Consider the following 22,630-nt stretch of genomic DNA (forward strand, 5'->3'; position numbering starts at 1 on the left):
GTAGCACATCATAAAAACAAGGATGAATAGGCAACAGACTGGGTGGCATCACAAGGTCTGAAAGTTATAGAGGGATCTTATACAGGGTTCAAATCCTGCAGGAACGCGTGGGAACTGAGTTCCTACATTTTTTCCACAGCACGAACACCTTTCCTATAAGCAGAACCAGCCCTTATCTGGAAATCTTGGGTGAGTTCCCACACTTTTTTTTCCTAGGACTTGACCCCTGATCTTATACATCATAATTGATAATAAATAGGAAGGTACAACAATAGAAAAACCATAAAGTGCTCATTGCTGGGGGAAACCCCCAGAAAAAGGACTGTCTTTAAAAGTGCAAAGTGCAAGCAGCTATATAGCGAGTTGAACAGAGGTAATGAAAACAGATCCCAACCACTAATGCAACTGCAGAACTCCAAGTCCTGGAATGCTGCCACCCCAACACGTGTTTTAGTCCAAAGACCTTTGTCCAGGGGTGTCTGCATTCCAAATAAACTGGGCTTTTTTATACAGCAGGACCAATCAAAGAACAGTATACTAATTGTAGCGATGTGTCTCACCTGAGTATTCTAATGGCGCACATTTCCCAGTCAGCCAACCCGGCCGGCGCGTCATGTAGCCATCACATGACAAAGATCACATGACCGAACTGCATAGAGACGCACTGCCAGAATGACAAGCCAGGCTGGGAGCACGGTGGAGTCAGGAGGGAGACTACTCTAACTCAGAAAATACAAAGATGGTATTAGGGCGACATCTTGTCCTGTGTATAATCACCTATATGGTAAACAGATCCTGTGTACAGCTGGTATCTAGCTTTATATGGTCACTGTATGAGGGAATACTGGTCTAGTATAGTGGTTTTATTCAGACAATACGGCGGTATTATCCAGTTATTGTGTGGTGGTATATATTCCCTCCTTGTATACTGGTATTATTGGTCATGGAAAATGATCTTACCTACGTTAACATGTTTTATATCATTTTATTTTAAAAGTAGGGGTGGGGCATGAGGAGGGACTTGGGTCTGTCCCTGACCACAGGCAGGGTCTCCATACTCCAGCCAACGGCTGTCTGGGCATGCTGGGAGTAGTAGTTTTGCAATATCTGTAGATCCGCAGTTTGGAAATAGTCTGGAGTTTGGAAACAGCTTTGAAATACTCTGGAAAGATTTAGAACTATAAAACGGATACATTTTTTTATAATAAAACTGAGGAAAAACATGAAAATTTACCACAGATATGATTTTTAGACACATTTGAGTTTATTGATTTAAAGCCATTCGTTTCAGCACTACATTCGACGGATGCAAATATGGTGATGTAAATGCGGCCTTTTGTGGTATGGATATAGTCATGTGTACTAGTTCTTATGTGGCACACTTGTGGCATGTACAGGTTCTGGTAAAGGATGGGGGAAAGCTCTCTGGCCTATACCACACCTGACCAGAAGGGGCAGTAGATTGCTAACGTTACCCAGTCACGTTCATTCATCTAGTGCAGTGTTTCCCAACCAGGGTGCCTCCAGCTGTTGCAAAACTATAAATCCCAGGATGCCTGGACAGCCTTTGGCTGTCCAGGCATGCTGGGATTTATAGTTTTGCAACAGCTGGTGGCACACTGTTCGGAAAACACTGATCTAGTGCAGTGTTTTTCAACCAGGGTGTCTTCAGCTGTTGCAAAACTACAACTCCCAGCATGCGGGTATACTGGTAGTTGTAGTTTTGTAACAGCTGGAGGTGCCCTGGTAGGGAAACATTGATTTAGTGAGCTAAGAAAGTTATCTCTATGACTCTTCACTGTCTGCAGGGTGCTGTCGGCGGGTTTTTCAGGTGTTTGAGGCGTCACCATAATGGCCGCTGAGACAACTTACCCCAGCAAAGCGTCTACCTCTAGTGTTTGAATATTGGTTACTAGAATGTTACTCGGCGGCGTGACGTCATCACTCCGCGCCCTGTCATTCATCGTGGAGCAGTATGGCTGCGCTGTCAGGATTCCTGCGGTCCAAGGTTAGAGATGTGTCTGTGCGGATCACCAGGCCCCAGAGGGAATGTTCTAGTACTAGTATATGGAGGAGACTGCAGGGCATACAAGTAGATGGTAATAGGGATGTTACATTGTAGGCAGCATTAGGTTAAACCAGCATGTTGTGTGTCATATGGTTAGTTTTATTTTCCCTGCCAGCTTCATAAGCCCAGGGCCTACATTGTGGTATGTAGCAGAGCTGAGTAGATCAGCATGAAGTATTGTAGTATGTAGCAGAGCTGAGTAGATCGGCAGGAAGTATTGTAGTATGAAGCAGAGCTGAGTAGATCAGCAGGAAGTATTGTAGTATGAAGCAGAGCTGAGTAGATCAGCAGGAAGTATTGTAGTATGAAGCAGAGCTGAGTAGATCGGCAGGAAGTATTGTAGTATGTAGCAGAGCTGAGTAGATCAGCAGGAAGTATTGAAGTATGAAGCAGAGCTGAGTAGATCAGCAGGAAGTATTGTAGTATGAAGCAGAGCTGAGTAGATCGGCAGGAAGTATTGTAGTATGAAGCAGAGCTGAGTAGATCTGCAGGAAGTATTGTAGTATGTAGCAGAGCTGAGTAGATCAGCAGGAAGTATTGTAGTATGTAGCAGAGCGGAGTAGATCAGCAGGAAGTATTGTAGTATGTAGCAGAGCTGAGTAGATCAGCAGGAAGTATTGTGGTATGTAGCAGAGCTGAGTAGATCAGCAGGAAGTATTGTAGTATGTAGCAGAGCTGAGTAGATCGGCAGGAAGTATTGTAGTATGAAGCAGAGCTGAGTAGATCGGCAGGAAGTATTGTAGTATGTAGCAGAGCTGAGTAGATCGGCAGGAAGTATTGTAGTATGTAGCAGAGCTGAGTAGATCGGCAGGAAGTATTGTAGTATGTAGCAGAGCTGAGTAGATCGGCAGGAAGTATTGTAGTATGTAGCAGAGCTGAGTAGATCGGCAGGAAGTATTGTAGTATGAAGCAGAGCTGAGTAGATCGGCAGGAAGTATTGTAGTATGTAGCAGAGCTGAGTAGATCGGCAGGAAGTATTGTAGTATGTAGCAGAGCTGAGAAGATCGGCAGGAAGTATTGTAGTATGAAGCAGAGCTGAGTAGATCAGCAGGAAGTATTGTAGTATGTAGCAGAGCTGAGTAGATCAGTAGATTGCATGTTTTCTCCATGCAATAAAAGGGTCTAATCTTTACCCCACAACAAAATAATGAAAAATTCCTACTGTAGATAATCCGGCACCTAGCCACCCATATCTGGAATTAAACACACTCCTACAGACCTCCTCTTAGGTTTTATTTTTGCTCTGTAGTTTTTTTTATCATTGACAATGAGGGTTATTTAACATGTATCCAGGAAAAAGCTTCACAATAGTATGTTTTCTAGTTGTGCTGAGAGACCTGTTGGTTATTGATGTGTTTTCTCTATCTGGCAGCTCTTCTCCTGGCAGCAGGCGGGACTGTTCCACTCCGGTTTGCGGTTACTGGCGAGCGACAAGGAACTTTTAGTTAAACTCAGAAGGAAGACTGGCTACTCCTTTGTCAACTGTAAGAAAGCCCTCGAAAAGTTCAACAATGATGCGAAACAGGTAAGAAATAAGAAAATGCTTCGCTTCCAACAGTCTCATTTACTTTGTCTTACAATGTAACAGGGCTTGACAAATGCCAGGTGCCAGGTTGCCATGGCGACTGAAAATTTTATCCTGGCGCCTAGTTTTTTGTCGGGTCTTTCCTTTTAAAAATGTTGTTCACCACAGGGCCGATTCTGGCCAGTAAGCTGCACCAAGGTGCCGAGGTGGGGGGGGGGGGGGGATTTGTAGCAATGTCATTCAGAGCTTAGATACACCTTGCGGCAGATGTATCGCCTTCCAGCAGTAACTTTGTATCCATCGCTGGACCGCTTGTGCCCCTGGGAGTAGTTGGTAGTTGCTCCTCCTGCACATCCTCTCATTCAGAGGCTTCTGTGCCACCTCCTCCACCTCCAACTTCCTAGCTGCTTGTCCACTGTGAATGCAAGAGGAGCCGTAGTAGAGCGTAGAGCAGTGATTCCCAACCAGGGTGCGTCCAGCTATTGTGAAACTACAACTCCCAGCATGCCCCGACAGCCTTCGGCTGTCCGGGCATGCTTGAAGTTGTAGTTTCACAACAGCTGGAGGCACCCTGGTTGGAAAACACTGGCGTAGAGATAAGAGGAAAACATGTATTTACTGTGGTAGAAGGAACTGAGATATTTCATAAACACATCCAGCAAGAAGCTATTGTTGCCATTAGAGATGAGCGAACTTATAGTAAATTCGATTCGTCACAAACTTCTCGGCTCGGCAGTTGATGACTTATCCTGCATAAATTAGTTTAGCTTTCAGGTGCTCCGGTGGGCTGGAAAAGGTGGATACAGTCCTAAGAGACTCTTTCCTAGGACTGTATTCACCTTGTCCAGCCCACCGGAGCAGCTGAAAGCTGAACTAATTTATGCAGGATAAGTCATCAACTGCCGAGCCGAGAAGTTCGTGACGAATCGAATTTACTGTAAGTTCGCTCGTCTCTAGTTGCCATACAAGATACAGGTGCCGCATAAACTGTATCTAGTATATTCATGTGTTTGCAGGGTCTTATATATTTTAGGAGATGTTATACGGAGGTTGTTCCATACATTTCCATGTGCTGCACGTACTTTTTTTTTTTTCTTCTTTTTTTTTTTTTTTTTTTTTTTGTATTACCTATACGGCAGCATTTCTGGCCACCCAAGTGCAAGGAGCTGCAAACAGCATTAAAGGGTAACTCCGGTGGGGGGAAAAAAAAATGTTTTCAAATCAGAAAGTTAAACAGATTTGTAAGTTACTGCTATTTAAAAATCTTAATCCTTCCAGTACTTATCAGCTGCTGTATAATACAGAGGAAGTTGTGAATTTCTTCTCTGTCTGACCATAGTGCTCTCTGCTGACACCTCTGTCCGTATCAGGAACTGTCCAGAGCAGGAGAGGTTTTCAATGGGGATTTGCTTCTAATCTGGACAGTTCCTGACATGGACAGAGGTGTCAGCAGAGAGCACTGCGGTCAGACAGAAAAGAAATTCACAAATCTCTCTGTAGTATACAGCAGCGGATAAGTACTGAAAGGATTAAGATTTTTAAATAGAAGTAATTTACAAATCTGTTTAACTTTCTGGCACCAGTTGATTTGAAACCACTTGTTTCCACTGGAGTTCCCCTTTAAAGGTATAGAGGTTGCATATTATGAATTTCCAGATTACAGATTAGTGAGATTTATTAACTTCTTATGATATGATTGATATCTTTTCCTGGGTTGATCTAGATATCTGCCTCATAGCTTTGAAGTTTGACGTGTCTCTCAGTGGGGCCTGGTCCCAAAATAGAAGTCACCAGCAGTTACAGCAGTGCTCACCGCCCCAGCATGGAGTAGTATTCACCTGTACATCATCTCAGTACTGCAAAAAAAAAAAAAAAAAAGTCCACAACCAGAATAAGAAGAAAATAAAAATTCTGGATATTAGTGGTGAAAAGTTTGACAGTTTCCGTTGTGATGGTTACATAATTTTTTTTTAACCCATACTTAACAAATATAGAGCTAAAGGTATACGAAGCAATGTATAGATCAGTGGTCTTCAAACTGTGGCCCTCCAGATGTTACAAAACTACAATTCCCAGCATGCCCGGACAGCCGTTGGCTACCCGGGCATGCTGGGAGTTGTAGTTTTGCAACATCTGGAGGGCCACAGTTTGAAGACCGCTGGTATAGATAATGTTGATACTGATTTTTGTCTCTACATCTTGTGTTCCCTATAATGTATGTGTTATCCAGATTATATTTGCCATCATCCCCAGATTACTTACTGTTAATTCTTTAAAAAGGCAGAGACCTGGCTCCATCAGCAAGCGCAAAAAGAAGGCTGGAATAAAGCGTCCAAGCTACAAGGAAGAAAGACTGCCGAGGGTCTTGTGGGTCTCCTGCAGGAAGGGAACACAGCGGTGATGGTAGAAGTGAGTAAATGGGACTCTGCACATGGGTTGCATTATCTTACTATGGAGTATATAGTTGTTTGGAGTCGTCGTATTGGTCCAGGGATGCAGATGCAAGAATGGTGCAGAGTCTTGTGTAGAGATGAGCGAACTTGCAGGAAATTCGATTCGTCACGAACTTCTCGGCTCGGCAGTTGATGACTTTTCCTGCAAAAATTAGTTCAGCATTCAGGTGCTCCGGTGGGCTGGAAAAGGTGGATACAGTCCTAGGAGACTCTTTCCTAGGAATGTATCCACCTTTTCCAGCCCACCGGAGCACCTGAAAGCTGAACTAATTTATGCAGGATAAGTCATCAACTGCCGAGCCGAGAAGTTTGTGACGAATCGAATTTACTGTAAGTTCGCTCATCTCTAGTCTTGTAATACCTTTTATTACTGGACTAACAGTATTTTGTAGAGAAGTTTTTGGAGGTCCTCTCCTTATCAAGTCATAAGAATTTCTGAGCTCATAAGCAGAAAACACACAGGTTACATCTCGGCAACAGAAGTTGGAGAATTCACACTAGGTTGGTCCATAAATTGTCATTCACTACATAGATAAGAACAAGAAAGAAAGGAGGGGGGGGGGGGGGGTCAGAAGTTAGATATTTCATAACCACATCCAGCAAGAAGCTATTGTTGCCATCCGGGATACAGGTGCCGCATAAACTGGATCCAGTATACTCATGTGTTTGCAGGGGCTTATATCTTTTAGGAGATGTTATATGGATGCAATACTGCTGGTTGTTCCATAGCAATAAAGTTATGTGCAGGTTATAAGAAGCTTTGAAATATATAGTGAACTAGTTCTCCCTGAATATTAAAATATGGGCTTTATACACTAGGATTACCGTATATACTCGAGTATAAGCCGACCCGAGTATAAGCCGAGACCCCTAATTTCAACCCAAAATCCCAGGAAAAGTTATTGACTCGAGTATAAGCCTAGGGTGGGAAATACATCATCCCCCCCTGTCATCATCCAGACCCGTCATTAACATCCTCATCATCATCCCCTTGTCATCATCCCACACATCCCCCCTTCATCATCCCCTTATCATCCCACACATCCCCCCTTCATCATCCCCTTATCATCCCACACATCCCCCCTTCATCATCCCCTTATCATCCCACACATCCCCCCTTCATCATCCCACACATCCCCCCTTCATCATCCCCTTATCATCCCACACATCCCCCCTTCATCATCCCCTTATCATCCCACACATCCCCCCTTCATCATCCCCTTATCATCCCACACATCCCCCCTTCATCATCCCCTTGTCATCATTCGCCCTCAGTGGTCTTCAACCTGCGGACCTCCAGAGGTTTCAAAACTACAACTCCCAGCAAGCCCGGGCAGCCATCGGCTGTCCGGGCTTGCTGGGAGTTGTAGTTTTGAAACCTCCGGAGGTCCGCAGGTTGAAGACCACTGCGGCCTTCGACATCATCCAGCCCCCTCTCACCCCCCTTTAGTTCTGAGTACTCACCTCCGCTCGGCGCTGGTCCGGTCCTGCAGGGCTGTCCGGTGAGGAGGTGGTCCGGTGGGATAGTGGTTCCGGGCTGCTATCTTCACCGGGGGCGCCTCTTCTCCGCGCTTCCGGCCCGGAATAGAGGTGTTGCCTTGACAACGACGCAGAAGTACGTTGACAATGAACGCACCTCTGCGTATTCGTCAAGGCAACGTGACTATTCTGAGGCCGGGCCCGAAGCGCTTAGAAGAGGCCTCCCCGGTGAAGATAGCAGCCCGGAACCACTATCCCACCGGACCACCTCCTCACCGGACAGCCCTGCAGCACCGGACCAGCGCCGAGCGGAGGTGAGTACTCAGAACTAAAGGGGGGTGAGAGGGGGCTGGATGATGTCGAAGGCCGCAGTGGTCTTCAACCTGCGGACCTCCGGAGGTTTCAAACTACAACTCCCAGCAAGCCCGGACAGCCGATGGCTGGCCGGGCTTGCTGGGAGTTGTAGTTTTGAAACCTCTGGAGGTCCGCAGGTTGAAGACCACTGCGGGTGGGGGAGTTCACTCGAGTATAAGCCGAGGGGGGTGTTTTCAGCACGAAAAATCGTGCTGAAAAACTCGGCTTATACTCGAGTATATAGGTAACTGCTCGACATCTAGGGATTCCTTAATGTGTTTGCTTGCCTTATCCTTTACTTTATCCTTTGCTCTAAGTAGACTGATACTAATGGGGTTAAAGGGGTACTCCGGTGGAAAACTATTTTATTTTTTTTTTACATGAACTGGTTCCAGAAAGTTAAACAGATTTGTAAATTACTTCTATTAAAAAATCTTAATTCTTCCAGTACTTATCAGCTGCAGTATACCCCAGAGGAAGTTGTGTTGTTCTTTTCTGTGTGACCACAATGCTCTCTACTGTCCAGAGTAGAAGCATATCCCCATAGCAAACCCCCCCTGCTCCGGACAGTTCCTGATACGGACAGAGGTGGAAGCAGAGAGAATTGTGGTCAGACTGGAAAGAGCAACTCAACTTCCTCTGGAGCGTCCAGCAGCTGATAAGTACTGGAAGAGTTAAGATTTTTTAATAGAAGTAATTTACAAATCTGTATAACTTTCTGGCTCCAGTTGATTAGAAAACAATTCTTTTCCACCAGAGTACCCCTTTAAGGGGTGGTAATGTTATTTTATGAATGTGAATTTTAGTCAGGAAGTGCATTATTTATTTTGGTACCTTGTCAATCCACAAACCTTTAACCCCTTAAGGACCAGGCCAATTTTCACTGGAGGACCAGAGCGTTTTTTGCACATCTGACCACTGTGACTTTAAGAATTAATATCTCTAAAAACGCTTTTACCGAATATTCTCATTCTGTGATTGTTTTTTCGTGACATATTCTACGAACTATTTCAGCAGGCATCCTGTTCCGTTCACCGCCCGGTTACCGGCGATGAACAGAAACACTGAGGGCATACAGGTACGCCCTTGATCTTTATGCGAGGCTGTACCTGTACGCCCTTGGTCATGGGGGTGTCAATTTGTGATTGATTCAAATGTTAGTTTTAATAGAGAAGACCAGACACAGATGCATTAGCTACTTGGTCTTTGCTTTCTGCACTTGATGGATGAGATTTGGTTCTCTGATCACTTTCCAGCGCGTGATCCACATCTCTTTATTGTTTTGTTGTATACAGAAAGAAATTGCTGTTGGTAATAGAAAGGACTGACACGTCCAACACGCATAACTAACTAAAACATACATTTTTTTTTTATTTTTCCAGGTCAATTGTGAGACAGACTTTGTAGCCAGAAATGTGAAGTTTCAGCAGCTGGTTCAGCAGGCAGCACTTTGTACTCTGAGGCATTGCCGGAGTCAGGAGCAGCACCAGGCGTCCTATTCAAAGGTAACACCGCGTGCCCCAGATTCCCAGCAGCCGTACTTCAGAAACTTGTCTAGCATATCACTTTATCTTCCAGTCACAATATTAGCTGTGAAACTCTAGGAAAGAGCTGATAGCTGACATGTACATCAGATATGAAGACGTGACGCATAGGAAATCCGCCAGTGGAGAGCACTTCTCTTCTGTTGCTGGTTTAACTTCATTTTAGTCCAACGTTTTCCAACCAAGGTGCCTCCAGCTGTTGCAAAACTACAACTCCCAGCATGCCTGGACAGCCTTTGGCTGTCCGGGCATGCTGGGAGTTGTAGTTTTGCGACAGCTGGAGGCACCCTGGTTGGGAAACACTGTTTTAGTCTATTTTTTTTCAATTCTATTTATCTCTAATCCTGACAGCCCTGTTCTTTGCTGAAATGTGAATCACAAATAAGTGTGTAAAATGGATTCTGTATAGTTGTCAGTTTTTCTTCCGTATTTGTTCATTTTTTTTTTTTTTTTTTTTACTGGCTGAGGCAAGACAACGATGTGGCCAGTGACGGGCAATGTGACATGTCGGGCCTCAGCACTAGGAAGTGAGACTGGTTGCTGTGGTCGGTGTGAGACATTGCCACTCAGCCAATCACAAGTAGTAGAGTAGTAAATGGCCAATGTGGCTTATTTGCTGAAAATATCTGAACTAGTTCCATAAACAATACAGCGGACATAGTGGCTTAGGCCCCATACAACCAGTCTCTTTCTGTGAGAGGAGAAATATGTAAAACTCTCCCTTTCTTGGCAGTGACATGGACTTGTCAGACAGACCTGTTCTAACAAAGAGAAATAACTATAATAATCATTAAAAACATTAAGGTACGCCATGTTTTAACCTTTCAGGGTTTGATTCCTGGTGAGGAGATTTTGCAGATGAAGACAGATGATGTGACTATTAAAGATGTTCTTGCTTTGACAATTGGTATGTATAATAGTCCTGGATCTTCAAGCCGTTTGTTACATCTCTTTATAACAGAAAAATTTTAATTTGATATTATTTTATATTAGACAATTTTTGGTGAGTGTATGGCTGGAATCCTGCAATACTCCAGATTATTACTCTTGCCGTCAGAGCTGACGCATCCTAGTTCTGCAGCTCACTTACCATCCACCGCTATGTAGACTGGAACAGGGTGAGGGTGGATTACATGACAAACTCTGCTTTATTCTGCTGGTAGAGGGCTATAGAATAGGAACGGTACAGTCCATATTATGCACTCAGATAAGACAACCCTGTCACACTCTGCCGGGAGACTCTTGTAGTCTGTTATAGTTTCTTTCTACTGACGTATTCCAGGAAAAACTCAACTGGCTCCAGAAAGTTAAACAGATTTGTTAATTACTTCTATTAAAAAAAAAAATCTTAATCCTTCCAATAATTATCAGCTGCTGAAGTTGAGTTGTTGTTTTCTGTCTGGCAACAGTGCACTCTGCTGACATCTCTGCTTGTCTCGGGAACTGCACAGAGTAGAAGAGGTTTGCTATGGGGATTTGCTTCTACTCTGGACAGTTCCCGAGACAAGCAGAGGTGTCATCAGAGAGAACTTAGACAGAAAAGAACACCTCAACTTCAGCAGCTCATAAGTACTGAAAGGATTAAGATTTTTTTTTAATAGAAGTAATTTACAAATCTGGTTAACTTTCTGGAGCCAGTTGATATATATAAAAAAAAGTTTTTTAACTTCTTAAATACATGAAGAAATATTGCCTTTAAAGCTTGAAACACCCATATTTTAGAGGACTTGGCTCCGTATGTGCTGTATGTTAGATATAATGTAGCAAAAGCACAGAAGTGATCTCTTCACAAATACTACTGGCATTGTGCCTCATGGCTAGTTATTGTGGGCCAGAAGTACATGCATTTTACTGCACGGCTTTGTGATATGGTTATTGTGTGTTCTTTACTGGGTAAACAAATACGAACATGTTTACCTGTAAAGATTACAAGACCAAGTGCATTGAAAAACTGTGTGTATATAAATATATATTCTCCTAAATCCCAGAGACCACTCTGCTTCAGGGAACTGCAGCACTACTTCTTTTAAAGGGGTACTTTCAACTGGTGCCAGAAAGTTAAACAGATTTGTAAATTACTTCTGTTAAAAAATCTTAATCCTTTCAGTCCTTTTTAGGGGCTGTATACTACAGAGGAAATTCTTTACTTTTTAGATTTCTCTGATGTCATGACCACAGTTGTCTCTGCTGACCTCTGCTGTCCATTTTGGGAACTGTCCAGAGCAGCATATGTTTGCTATGGGGATTTTTTCCTACTCTGGACAGTTCCTAAAATGGACAGCAGAGGTCAGCAGAGAGCACTGTGGTAATGACATCAGAGAAATCTAAAAAGTAAAGCATTTCCTCTGTAGTATACAGCCCCTAAAAAGTACTGGAAGGATTAAGATTATTTAATAGAAGTAATTTACAAATCTGTTTAACTTTCTTGCACCAATTGATTAAAAAAAAAATAAAATAGTTTTTTCCACAGGAGTACCCCTTTAACCCCTTAAGGACCCAGCCCAAATATACCTTAAGGACCCGGCCATTTTTTGAACATCTGACCACTGTCACTTCAAGCAATAATAACTCTGGGATGCTTTTACCTTTCATTCTGATTCCGAGATTGTTTTTTTTCGTGACATATTCTACTTTATGTTAGTGGTAAAATTTTGTCGATACTTGCATCATTTCTTGGTGAAAAATTCCAAAATTTGATGAAAAAATTGAAAATTTTGCATTTTTTAACTTTGAAGCTCTCTGCTTGTAAGGAAAATGGATATTCTAAATAAATTATACATTGATTCACATATACAATATGTCTACTTTATGTTTGCATCATAAAATTTACGTGTTTTTACTTTTTGGAAGACATCAGATGGCTTCAAAGTTCAGCAGCAATTTTCCAATTTTTCACAAAATTTTCAAAATCGGAATTTTTCAGGGACCAGTTCAGTTTTTAAGTGGATTTGAAGGGCCTTCATATTAGAAATACCCCACAAATGACCCCATTATAAAAACTGCACCCCTCAAAGTATTCAAAATGACATTCAGTCAGCGTTTTAACCCTTTAGGTGTTTCACAGGAATAGCACCAAATTGAAGGAGAAAATTCAAAATCTTCATTTTTTACACTCGCATGTTCTTGTAGACCAAGTTTTTGAATTTTTACAAGGGGTAATAGATGAAAAATCCCCCCAAAATTTGTAACCCAATTCCTCTCGAGTAAGGAAATACCTCATATGTGTATGTCAAGTGTTCGGCGGGTGCACTAGAGGGCTCAGAAGGGAAGGACCGACAATAGGATTTTGGAGAGGGAATTTTGCTGAAATGGTTTTTGGGGGGCATGTCACATTTAGGAAGCCCCTATGGTGCCAGAACAGCAGAAAACCCCAACATGGCATACCATTTTGGAAACTAGACCCCTCAAGGCACGTAACAAGGGGTCCAGTGAGCCTTAACACCCCACAGGTGTTTGACGACTTTTCGTTAAAGTCGGATGTGTAAATGAAAAAAAAATTTTTTTCACTAAAGTGCAGTTTTTCCCCCAAATTTACCATTTTTACAAAGGGTAATGGGAGAAAATGCCTCCCCAAATTTGTAACCCCATCTCTTCTGAGTAAGGAAATACCACATGTTAGGACATAAAATGCTTTGCGGGCGAAGTACAATGCTCAGAAGAGAAGGAGTCACATTTGGCTTTTTGAAAGCAACTTTTGCTGAAATAGTTTTTTGGGGGCATGTCGTATTTAGGAAGCCCCTGTGGTGCCAGAACGGCAAAAAATACCCACATGGCATACTATTTTGGAAACTACACCCCTCAAGGAACGTAACAAGGGGTCCGCTGAGCCTTAACACCCCACAGATGTTTGACGACTTTTCGTTAAAGTTGGATGTGTAAATGCAAATTTTTTTTTTTTTTTTTACTAAAATGCAGTTTTTCCCCTAAATTTTACATTTTTACAAGGGGTACTAGGAGAAAATTACCCCCAAAATGTGTAACCCCATTTCTTCTGAGTATGGAAATACCCCATGTTAGGACGTAAAATGCTCTGCTGGCGAACTACAATGCTCAGAAGAGGAGGAGCGCCATTGAGCTTTTGGAAAGAGAATTAGTTTGGAATGGTAGTCAGGGGCCATGTGCGTTTACAAAGCCCCCCGTGGTGCCAGAACAGTGGAACCCCCCACATGTGACCCTATTTTGGAAACTACACCCCTCACAGAATTTAATAAGGGGTGCAGTGAGTATTTACACCCCACAGATCTTTGGAACAGTGGGCTGTGCAAATGAAAAATTTTATTTTTCATTTTTACGGACCACTGTTCCAAAAATCTGTCAGACACCTGTGGGGCGTAAATTCTCAATGTACCCCTTATTACATTACGTGAGGGGTGTAGTTTCCAAAATGGGGTCACATGTGTCGGGGGTCCATTGTTCTGGCACTATGGGGGCTTTGTAAACACATGTGGCCTTCAATTCCGGACAAATTTTCTCTACAAAATCCCAATGGCGCTCCTTCTCTTCTGAGCATTGTAGTTCGCCCCAGAGCACTTTAAATTCACATATGGGGTATGTTCTTACTCAGAAGAGATGGGTTTACAAATTTGGGGGGCTTTTTTTCCTATTTCCCGATGTGAAAATGAAAAATTTAGGGTAACACCAGCATTTTAGTGAAAAAATATAATTTTTTTTCATTTTCCCATCCAAATTTAATGAAAATTCGTCAAACACATGTGGGGTGTTCAGGCTCACTATACCCCTTGTCACGTTCGGTGAGGGGTGCAGTTTCCAAAATGGGGTCACATGTGGGTATTTTTTTTTTTTTGCGTTTGTCAGAACCGCTGTAAAATCAGCCACCCCTGTGCAAATCACCTATTTAGGCCTCAAATGTACTTGGTGCGCTCTCACTCCTGAGCCTTGTTGTGCGCCCGCAGAGCATTTTACGCCCACATCTGGGGTATTTCCGTACTCAGGAGAAATTGCGTTACAAATTTTGGGGGTCTTTTTTTTTTTCCTTTTACCGCTTGTGGAAATAAAAAGTATGGGGCAACACCAGCATGTTAGTGTAAAAATGTTTCTTTTTTTTACACTAACAGGCTGGTGTAGCCCCCAACTTTTCCTTTTCACAAGCGGTAAAAGGAAAAAAAGCCCCCAAAATTTGTAGTGTAATTTCTCCCGAGTACGGAGATACCCCATATGTGGCCCTAAACTGTTTCCTTGAAATACGACAGGGCTCCGAAGTAAGAGAGCACCATGCGCATTTGAGGACTAAATTAGGGATTGCATAGGGGTGGACATAGGGGTATTCTACGCCAGTGATTCCCAAACAGGGTGCCTCCAGCTGTTGCTAAACTCCCAGCATGCCTGGACAGTCAGTGGCTGTCCAGAAATGCTGGGAGTTGTTGTTTTGCAACAGCTGGAGGCTCCGTTTTGGAAACCCTGCCGTACAAGACGTTTTAAATTGTTTATTGGGGGGGGGGAGGGGGACAGTGTAAGGGGGTGTTTATGTAGTGTTTTACTCTTTATTAGGTGTTAGTATAGTGTAGTGTTTTTAGGGTACATTCACACTGACGGGTTACGGTGAATTTCCCGCTAGGAGTTTTCACTGTGGCAAAAAATTTGCCGCAGCCCAAACTTGAAGCAGGAAATTTACTGTAAACCCGCCTATGTGAATGTACCCTGTACCCTGGGCAAACCTCCAGCTGTTTCAAAACTACAACTCCCAGCATGTACTGACAGACCGTGAATGCTGGGAATTGTAGTTTTGCAACAGCTGGAGGCACACTGGTTGGAAAACCTTCAGTTAGGTTCTGTTACCTAACTCAATATTTTCCAACCAGTGTGCCTCCAGCTGTTGCAAAACTACAACTCCCAGCATGTACTAATCACCGAAGGGCATGCTGGGAGATGTAGTTAAGCAACAGCTGGAAGTACCCAACTACAACTCCCAGCATGCCGAGACAGCTGTTTGCTTTCTGGGCATGCTGGGAATTGCAGTTTTGCAACATCTGGAGAGCTACAGTTTTTAGACCACTGCACAGTGATCTCCAAACTGTGGACCTCCAGATGTTGCAAAACTACAACTCCCAGCATGTCCAGACAACAAACAGCTATGTGGGCATGCTAGGAGTTGTAGTTTTGCAACATCTGGAGGGATATAGTTTAGAGACCACTGTATAGTGGTCTCAAACTGCAGCCCTCCAGCTGTTGCAAAACTACATATTCCAGCATGCCCAAACAGCAGTCTGGGCATGCTGGGAGTTGTAGTTTTGCAACATCTGGAGGGCTACAGTTAGAGACCATGGTCTCAGACTGTAGCCCTCCAGATCTACTTACCGGCTTCCGTAGGATCCCGGCAGCCGTCCTCTTCAGAAGCACGTGACGCCGCCCACCGATCAACGTCGCCGCAGCCTCCGGACGGGTAAGTGGACGTCGGCGCCCGATCCCCTTCGGTTCCCCGTTCTGCCCCGCCTATTGTGGGTGGGCAGGACGGGGAAAACAAAAGTTAACCCCCCCCCCCCCCCCCCGCCCCCGGTCTGCTATTGGTCGTCGCCTCTGACGATCAATAGCAGACCAATAGCAGGGATAGGAGGGGTGGCAACTCTGCCACCTCACTCCTATGCCTACAGGGGGATCGTGGGTGTCTTAGACAACCGCGATCCCCCTTCTATTCCGGGTCACAATAGACCCGTATGACCCGGAATCGGCGCAAATCGCAAGTGTGAATTCACTTGCGATTTGCGCCGATCGCCGACGTGGGGGGGTCTGATGACCCCCCTGGGCATTTGCACGGGGTGCCTGCTGATCGATATCAGCAGTCACCCCGGCCCGGTCCCCGCCCGGCGCGTGGCGGGGACCGAAATTCCCACGGCCGTATGGATACGCCCTGGGTCCTTAAGTACCAGGACGTCAAGGCGTATCCATACGCCCTAGGTCCTTAAGTGGTTAAGTGACTAGGAAGGGCTGCAGTTCCCTGCACTATAAGCTGTCTGAGAGCATTCTTATGGTGGAGAAAACCGTAAAGTGTCTGCAGCATTTGGCCCCTTTATTCTCAGGATCAGTGCGGGTCCCATAATGCAATGGTATATTCTAGTGGTCTGGCATCACTTTGAGATCGGAATAAACCTTTATCTACTTATTCTTCAGTCGTTGCACATTAACTGCTCACATTCTGAAAGTAATACTCAACTGAGACTACTGAAACAGTTACTGCTTATCTTGGAAGGAACATATATGAATAGATATGAAAAATTTGTAATGTGAGAAATATTGAGAGTGTTGTTAACAGCCATGGTATTTTTATTCTTTCCTTTGCATATGGATATGGTCAATATTGTTGTTACAGACTCTACCTCAATATGGTTATCATTGTAGAATGTCTATGATACATTTGTTTTAATGATATTTTTTTTCTTTATTGTAGGAAAACTTGGAGAAAACATGTTAATGAGAAGAGCTGCATGGGTCATGGTCTCTTCTGACCTGTTTATTGGGACATACATGCATGGTGCTTTGCAGCCAGATCTTCCATCCTTAACAAACATGTCATATGGCAAATATGGCTCACTGGTTGTATGCAGAAAGGCTGACACCGATTCTACAAGCAACATTACTGAACTTGGTCGCAGACTGGGCCAGCATGTAGTGGGCATGAATCCCCTGACAGTGGGCTCTTTAGAAGACGAATCTACAGGAGATGCAGAAACCAGAATGTTGGCCCAGCCTTTCCTGCTTGAGCCCAGCCTGACTGTAGGACAATATCTCCATCCACATGGAGTGCAGGTGTTGGATTTTGTTCGCTTTGAATGTGGGGAGGAAACGCATACACCTTAAAATAAACACGTTATCTTACAATATTAATATTGGTTTTCCTATTTGAAATAAAATGTTTAAAGGGGTACTCCGGCCCTGAGACATCTTATCCCCTATCCAAAGGATAGGGGATAAGATGTCTCACCGCAGGGGTCCCGCCACTGGGGACCCCCCCCCCCCAATCTTGCATTTGCCACCCAATCTTGTATTTGACGGTCACCACGCCCCCCCCATAGACTTGCATAACGGGGGCGGAGTCGTGGTCGCCACTAGAGATGAGCGAACTTACAGTAAATTCAATTCGTCACGAACTTCTCGGCTCGGCAGTTGATGACTTATCCTGCATAAATTAGTACAGCTTTCAGGTGCTCCTGTGGGCTGGAAAAGGTGGATACAGTACTAGGAAAGAGTCTCCAGCCCACAGGAGCACCTGAAGGCTGAACTCATTTATGCAGGAAAAGTCAGCAACTGCCGAGCCGAGAAGTTTGTGACGAATCGAATTTACTGTAAGTTCGCTCATCTCTAGTCGCCACCCGTCTGTTTGTGAGCTGGCACCGCGGCGTGCAGCTCAAACAGGTGGGTGGCGAATACAAGATTGCGGGGGACCCCAGCCGGGGGACCCCCACAGTGAGACATCTTATCCCCTCTCCTTTGGATAGGGGATAAGATGTCTCAGCTCCGGAGTACCCCTTTAAAGGGGTACTCTGCTACTCAGCGTTTGGAACAAACTGTTCCCAACGCTGGAGCCGGGAGCTTGTGATGTCACAGCCCCACCCCCTCATGATGTCATGCCCGCCCCCTCAGTGCAAGTCTATGGGACTTGCATTGAGGGGGCGGGGTGTGACCACATGAGGGGGCGGGGCTATGGCGTCACAAGCTCCCTTCTCCAACGTTGGGAACAGTTTGTTCCAACTGCTGAGCAGTGGAGTACCCCTTTTAAGGGATTTACCTGTCCATAGGACTGGCAATCCATATGAGATTGGTGGTCTGACTCCCAGCACCTCGAATGACTGGTCTGTGGTGAGCAGTGTGATCTCTTCATTGCCTGCAAACACAGATCTTTAGAATTTGGACCATGTGTGCATGGTACCGCAGCTTTAACTGTTGTGTTAACATGTCAAGCAGACATTTTAAAAGTTTTTGTTTCGTTGGGGTTTCACTGCTGAGACCAAGTCCGATCTCTAGCCGGGAGATGGGCTCCATTATACAGTGTAAATGAGGAGAAGATTTCTATATATGGAAGCGCCATACACCAAGGTATTCTTCAAGACATCTGTAGTTTATTGCAGAAAACCGACAACTCATTTCAGGACTGGATCGGTCCCTTCATTAGGTGCCTTACCTGAGAAATTGTGCGTTATGGCCCAGGCGGCTAGGGCATACCTGTTCGCTCTATGTCCCCAATAGGTAAAAAAAAGGCACTTTTTTTTAACAAAATCAGTACACATAAAAATGCTATTCTGGCCTTTATAGCTTTATTTTTCCGTGTATGGAATGGTATGAGGACTCAATTTTTTGCACCATGATTTTTAGTTTTTATTGGTACCAATTTTCAATCACTTTTTACTATTTTTTTTTTCTGATTATATGATTAGCATTTGATATTTTTTTTTTAATCTTTTTTTATTTTTTTACTTTTATGCTGTTCACCGTGCAGGATCAGTGTTTTAAATTTTTATTAGGGGAGGGCCTTTTATATAATTTTAAAAGCATTTTTTGATTTTACAATTTTTAAGTCCCCACAGGAAGGGGACTATTATATGCAATCATTGGATTGCAGTCACTGTACAATGCTATGCCAGGCTGTATCATAGGAGCGACAATATGGTGGCAGGAGGCTGGATATGGGGACCTCTGCCACCATTATAACTCATCAGATCCCTGCAATCACTGTGTGGAAAGAACCAACACCTATCATTAATTATTTTAATTATTTTCTAGAGGGTTAAAGGGGTTATCCAGGAATAAACTTTTTTTTTTTATATATAACAACTGGCTCCAGAAAGTTAAACAGATTTGTAAATGACTTCTATTAAAAAAAATCTTAATCCTTTCAGTTCTTATGAGCTTCTGAAGTTAAGGTTGTTCTTTTCTGTCTAAGTGCTCTCTGATGACACGTGTCTCGGGAACCGCCCGGTTTAGGAGAGGTTTGCTATGGGGATTTGCTAAACTGGGCGGTTCCCGAGACACGTGCCACCAGAGAGCACTTAGGCAGAAAAGAACAACCTTAACTTCAGAAGCTCATAAGTACTGAAAGGATTAAGATTTTTTAATAGAAGTAATTTACAAATCTGTTTAACTTTCTGGAGCCAGTTGATATTTAAAAAAAAAAAAGTGCTCTAGGCTCCAGATTTATATCATCTTGTTCCCTCTTTCATTCCATTTATGCCGTGACCTGCACAGCTCCAGCATAGCCCATAGAGTTGACAGCTATTTATTATGTGTTGTTTACTGTGTATGCCGTAAAACGTATGTGTTGTGCAGTGACTACACAGATGCGATTGACACAGATGACGGCTCCCAGTTCAAAGCAAAACACCACAGCAATTAAAGTTAACATCACTGCAGCCCAAATATAGATATACTCAGAGAGCACAACAATTGCCTCTGAGCACCCCCGCATTACTGAAGTCTCCCTGCCGGAACGGAATGACCGCATTAAATATTCTACAGGAACGGTGAGTGCAAGCCTTGTCTTCTATATTTGGATTTAACATTAGTGCAGCCATTTACTTGTATTATAAAAAACAAGCCAGGAGAAGCACTTAGTAAAGTGCTTCTCTCCACATTTTCCTGCTCACTGCAGGAGACCGGCTCCATAGACTTACTAAAGAGTCCATCTTCTGCAGTCCATCTTAGCCAAGCACTTCTCCCTGTTCATTCAAGTGATCGCACAGGATCTGAACACTCAGACCCTGAATGATCAAAACTTTTCACACGTTTCTTTATAGACGATATTAATGTTACAGCTTATGAGACCCAAAACAGCAATAATTAGCAGTTGTCTATTTTCATGAGTGGCGGGCTGTCTCTTCCCATAGTCCATGATTTGATGGCTTTCTCTCTACACTTTGCATAGGCAGAAAGTGGTCAGTCAGACAAGGGCATGGGGCTGAATGCCAAGGACTACAGAGCATGTGCACATCATTAGGTGGTGATCATTTTTGTTTATTGAAACTGCTTAAATAAACATATATTCATGTTTCATACAGAAAGCAAATGATATAAACAACAAAATAAAAACATCATACAAAACTGAAAACCATTCCAGGACATGATGAATGGCTGCTGTGTTCATTCCCTGTAATTCTTTAAACCAGCCGTAAGTCACCTGTACCAACTATATCTGCGCTCACATGACTTGTGAATGGTGGCTTTGATGATTAAATGGTGGCATTGATGCTTAAAAGGCCAGTGTTACTTTCTTTCTTGTTCACTATGTCTGAGCAGCCAAAAATGAGATCACCAAGCACAAGCAGTCTAAGGGTATGTTCACACTACCAATCTTGCGGCGGTAAGACCATGCCCCATGCGCCATCACCATTGACAGTAATGAAGTGCGCTTGTAATTCTGCCGAAGGAACGAGCGCACATACCCTAAAGGGTACAAGACTGTCTAAGGAGTGACTGGGATCAGGGTCTCTTTTACCACTGAATGCTGCCCCCAGGGCATCACAAACCTGGCGACAGATTCCCTTTAACGACTCTGTTTACAGTGAATTATAGGGGTTGAGTTGTACTGTTAGGAAATTTGTCCTTTGGTGCCCTTTACTAAAGGTAATTGGTCAGCTCTATGTCATACGCAGGGCTGCGGAGTTTAGCATATAACTGATGAGATAAAACAAATACTTGTCTCTTAGCTGCAAAGTTAAGTGATGTTTTTCTTATAAGCTCTAGAGTGGTATAGGCCAGGCTGTGCTGCAGCATGCACACCTCCTCCCTCCCCCACCCTTACTCCACATGATTGATACAAGGATCAGTACTGGAAGCCGAGCAGGGAGGAAGTGTGCATGTTGCAGCTCAGCACAGTCTTTATAACTTATAATCACATAAGAAAAACATAATTTTAAACTTTAAAAACAGCTATAACAAAAAAAAAAAAAAGCAGGTATCGTTTATTTTCTCTCCCTACCAGCTACCTGCCCATGTTTGCAGCTCAGAGCATGAAATAAGGCTGACTGATGCCGTTTAAAGGCAAAATTGGTGCTGGAAAAGTATTGGATCACTTTTTGTGAAAACACTTTATTCATGACAATTCTCTACAGTTCTACCACTTTCTTAAAAGGTAAGAGGATTGTACTATTTCTGGCCCGGTTGGCAAGTGGTATATTACACAGGAAATATCAGACTTGGCTCTGTACCATACTTGCGCGGCCCTGTATGTGGAGTTGTGCTAATAATATGATTGAAATTACCGCATTTTGGCAAAACAGCAGAATGTTGATTCTCATTAAATATTTTAATAGTTTTTATTGTATTCCTTTATTGAAATAAATTTTGAAGAACCAATATTTCATATTCTTCCATACATTCACACTGTACTACCAATATTGTCATAAACTATAAAAACATACAAAATAACTGGTAAATAGGCTTTAATAAGCATGGCACCTTCAAAACACATGAAATCACCACCTAGAGTACAGTATCTCACATAAGTTAGTATACCTCTCACCCCATAAATATTTTATTCTATCTTTTCATGTGACAACACTAAAGAAATGACCCTCTGCTACAATATAAAGTATTGAGTGCACAGCCTGTATAACAGTGTTTAATGTTGTGTCCCCTCAAAATAACTCAGCATACAGACATTGGCCCTTATTTACGAAGAGTGGAGTGTAGGTTTCTTTGTGGGTTTAATTCCCTACAATTTATTTTCCACGGTATTTACTAAGGTTTCCCTACATTTTCCACTTTCCCTACATTTTGCTTTTTTACACCTGCTTTTTGTGAAAATGTTGGGAACATGCCCCTTTTCGGAGACCACGCCCCTTTCCCGACAGCCACGCCCCTTTTTTTTAGGTTTTCTTAGCTAAATGGAGAGTTAGTCAGGGTTTTTTCAATTCTGGCACAAAATCTGGTGGAGACAGAATATCTGGCGCACAACCCGACAAAACATTTCGGGTTTGCAATAGTAAATGAGGGCCAATGTGTCTAAACCTTGGCAACAAAAGCGAGTACACCTCTAAGTGGAAATGTCTTAATTGGGCCCAAAGTATCAATATTTTGTGTGGACACCATTATTTTCATTGGACATGGAGTTCACCAGAGTTTGACAGGTTGTCACTGGAGTCCTCTTCCACTCCTCCATGACATCACGGAGCTGGTGTATCTTAGAGACCTTGCGCTTTTCTGCCATCCCTTGAGGATGACCAACAGATGCTCAATAGGGTTTAGGTCTGGTGATATGCTT

General features: G+C 43.4%; 2 protein-coding genes across 5 annotated transcripts in view; one reads left to right on the plus strand and one right to left on the minus strand.

Moving 5' to 3' along the window:
* The first annotated feature begins 675 nt into the window (after window positions 1-675).
* Window positions 676-17,262, plus strand: TSFM (Ts translation elongation factor, mitochondrial). 3 transcript variants are annotated; one of them, XM_056562621.1, is made up of 6 exons: window positions 676-784; window positions 3,441-3,593; window positions 5,874-6,002; window positions 9,262-9,384; window positions 10,252-10,330; window positions 16,826-17,262. In XM_056562621.1, the coding sequence occupies exons 1-6, from the start codon at window positions 740-742 to the stop codon at window positions 17,233-17,235; spliced, it is 939 nt and encodes a 312-aa protein (XP_056418596.1). In that variant the 5' UTR covers window positions 676-739; the 3' UTR covers window positions 17,236-17,262. The 3 variants fall into 3 exon arrangements, with proteins under 3 accessions (XP_056418596.1, XP_056418597.1, XP_056418598.1); XM_056562622.1 differs by lacking the exon at window positions 676-784 and adding an exon at window positions 1,812-2,008; XM_056562623.1 differs by lacking the exon at window positions 676-784 and adding an exon at window positions 2,076-2,099.
* Window positions 17,263-19,541: 2,279 nt separating this feature from the next.
* Window positions 19,542-22,630, minus strand: part of AVIL (advillin) — a gene marked incomplete in the record, with an annotated part of 310,689 nt that continues 307,600 nt past the window's right edge. For both annotated transcript variants that reach the window (XM_056562628.1, XM_056562629.1), the window contains 1 exon segment: window positions 19,542-22,630.

This window comes from Hyla sarda, chromosome 2 (assembly GCF_029499605.1).
Source record: "Hyla sarda isolate aHylSar1 chromosome 2, aHylSar1.hap1, whole genome shotgun sequence".
In the NCBI taxonomy this organism is placed as follows: Eukaryota; Metazoa; Chordata; class Amphibia; order Anura; family Hylidae; genus Hyla; species Hyla sarda.

Coding starts and splice junctions, on each gene's coding strand:
- TSFM (XM_056562621.1), top strand. CDS start 740: ATGGTATTAGGGCGACATCTTGTCCTGTGTATAATCACCTATATG. Junction 3,594..5,873: donor TCAACAATGATGCGAAACAG/GTAAGAAATAAG, acceptor TTCTTTAAAAAG/GCAGAGACCTGGCTCCATCA. Junction 6,003..9,261: donor ACACAGCGGTGATGGTAGAA/GTGAGTAAATGG, acceptor TTATTTTTCCAG/GTCAATTGTGAGACAGACTT.